This window comes from Coptis chinensis, chromosome 5, assembly GCF_015680905.1.
Source record: "Coptis chinensis isolate HL-2020 chromosome 5, ASM1568090v1, whole genome shotgun sequence".
NCBI classification, from domain to species: domain Eukaryota; kingdom Viridiplantae; phylum Streptophyta; class Magnoliopsida; order Ranunculales; family Ranunculaceae; genus Coptis; species Coptis chinensis.
Genome location: NC_141460.1, coordinates 36,776,394 through 36,778,282, shown reverse-complemented (window position 1 = coordinate 36,778,282; position 1,889 = coordinate 36,776,394). Strand labels below are relative to the sequence as shown.

Here is a 1,889-nt window from a genome sequence, read left to right as displayed (position 1 = left end):
AGTCCAAAACAAAGAAATGTAGATGTCGACTTAGACGCTCTTTTTGCAGACCCTGCTTACAGGCACCAATTTCAGATTACCATCCTAGTGCTCAAGACTCCATTCAAAGAGTATATCTACTTAGAGGTCCATGTCAGCCACACAAACATGACTTTCCCCAAACAGATGTGAGTGGTTACACAAGATGGTTTAAGAAAGAATGGTTTGATGAGTTCGGTGATTGGTTGGAGTACAGAGTAGAAAAAGATGTAGCATTTTGTTTACATTGTTATCTCTTCCGGAATCATGTACGAGGTGGCGATGACACGTTTATGAGTGAAAGATTTACCACTTGGAATATGAAGAAGAAGTTGCGAATCTATATTGGTGGACCAAGTAGCGCTCACAACCAAGCATATAGAAAAGGTCAAGATCTGCTTAATCAAAACCAACGCATAGAGACATTCTTTCAGAAGAAGACGTCACAAGATCGGATAAATTATCGAATCCGTTTGAACGCGGTACTTCATTGCATATGCTATCTCCTTCGACAAGGATTGGCTTTTTGGGGTCATAATGAGTCAGGTAAGTCATTTAATAAGGGAAACTTTCTTGAACTTTTGAAGTTCGTGGTGGATCACAATGAAATAATTCATAATGTTGTTCTTGCCAATGCTCCTAGTAACAATAAGTTGATTTCACCAAAGATTCAGAAGCACCTTGTTGGTGCCTGTGCAACTGAAAGGACTAATATGATACTTAGTGATCTTGGTGGTTCACTATTTTCCATTTTGATTGATGAATCCCGTGATATTTTGGTCAAGGAGCAAATGGCAGCTGTGATACGTTTTGTGGACAAATCAAGATGTGTGGTAGAACGTTTTCTTGGTATGGTGCATGTGGTTGAAACTTCTGCAATATCACTTAAGCTAGCAATGGAAGCTCTTTTTATCAAACATGGGTTGAGTATGACATGTTTACATGGGCAGGGCTATGATGGTGCTATCAATATGAGAGGGGAGTTCAATGGCCTTAAAGTGTTTATAATGAAGGAAAACAAATCTGCATTTTATGTGCACTGTTTTGCGCACCAATTACAGTTAGCCTTGGTTGGTTTTGCAAAAAACGAGCCTCAATTTTCCTTGCTCTTCACCTCAGTTTCTAAAGTTGTCAATATAGTTGGAGCTTCTTGCAAGCAACGTGACATTCTTCGAGAACAAGAAGCTGCAAGGGTTGTTGAAGCTCTCAAAAGTGGTGAACTAGTAACTGGTAAAGGCAAGAATCAAGAAACCAGTCTTAAACGACATGGAGATACACATTGGAGCTCACACTATAAGTCATTGATAAGCTTAATAATCCAGTTCTCCTTTGTGATTGATGTGTTGCATGGTGTTATGGAAGATGGATCGAATGCAGAACAAAGGGGAGAAGCATTTGCCTTATTAGATTCTATGCAATCTTTTGACTTCGTCTTAAACTTACATTTAATGAAAAATTTACTTGGAATCACCAACAACTTGTTGAAAGCATTGCAAAGAAAAGATCAAGATATAGTTAATGCTATGACTCTTGTCAAAGTAACCAAAAGTCGACTGCAAACTATGAGGGCCAGTGGATGGGATGCTTTTTTTTTAAGAAGTTTCTGGCTTTTGTTCTAAACATAGTGTCATAGTTCCTCAAATGGATGATAATTTTGTAGCGCGTGGCCGATCTCGACACCGGGTTGAAGAAATGACAAATTTGCATCATTATCATATTGAGTTGTTTACTAAAATAATGGATTGGCAAATCCAAGAGTTGGATGACCATTTTGATGAGGTTAACACTGAATTGCTTCTTTGCCTTTCATGCTTAAATCCTAGTAATTCATTCTCCGCTTTTGAAAAGTCCAAATTAATTCGTCTTGGTGA

General features: G+C 38.3%; 1 protein-coding gene across 1 annotated transcript; it reads left to right on the top strand.

The window, feature by feature from the left end:
• Positions 1 to 338: 338 nt before the first annotated feature.
• On the top strand, positions 339 to 1,637 carry LOC147497423 (uncharacterized). Its single transcript, XM_086562882.1, has one exon. It carries the CDS (start codon positions 339 to 341, stop codon positions 1,635 to 1,637), a length of 1,299 nt encoding a protein of 432 aa, XP_086419008.1.
• The last annotated feature ends 252 nt before the right edge of the window (positions 1,638 to 1,889 follow it).

Bases quoted from the DNA above. Each gene is read 5' to 3' on its own strand.
- LOC147497423 (XM_086562882.1), top strand. From the start codon at position 339: ATGAAGAAGAAGTTGCGAATCTATATTGGTGGACCAAGTAGCGCTCAC.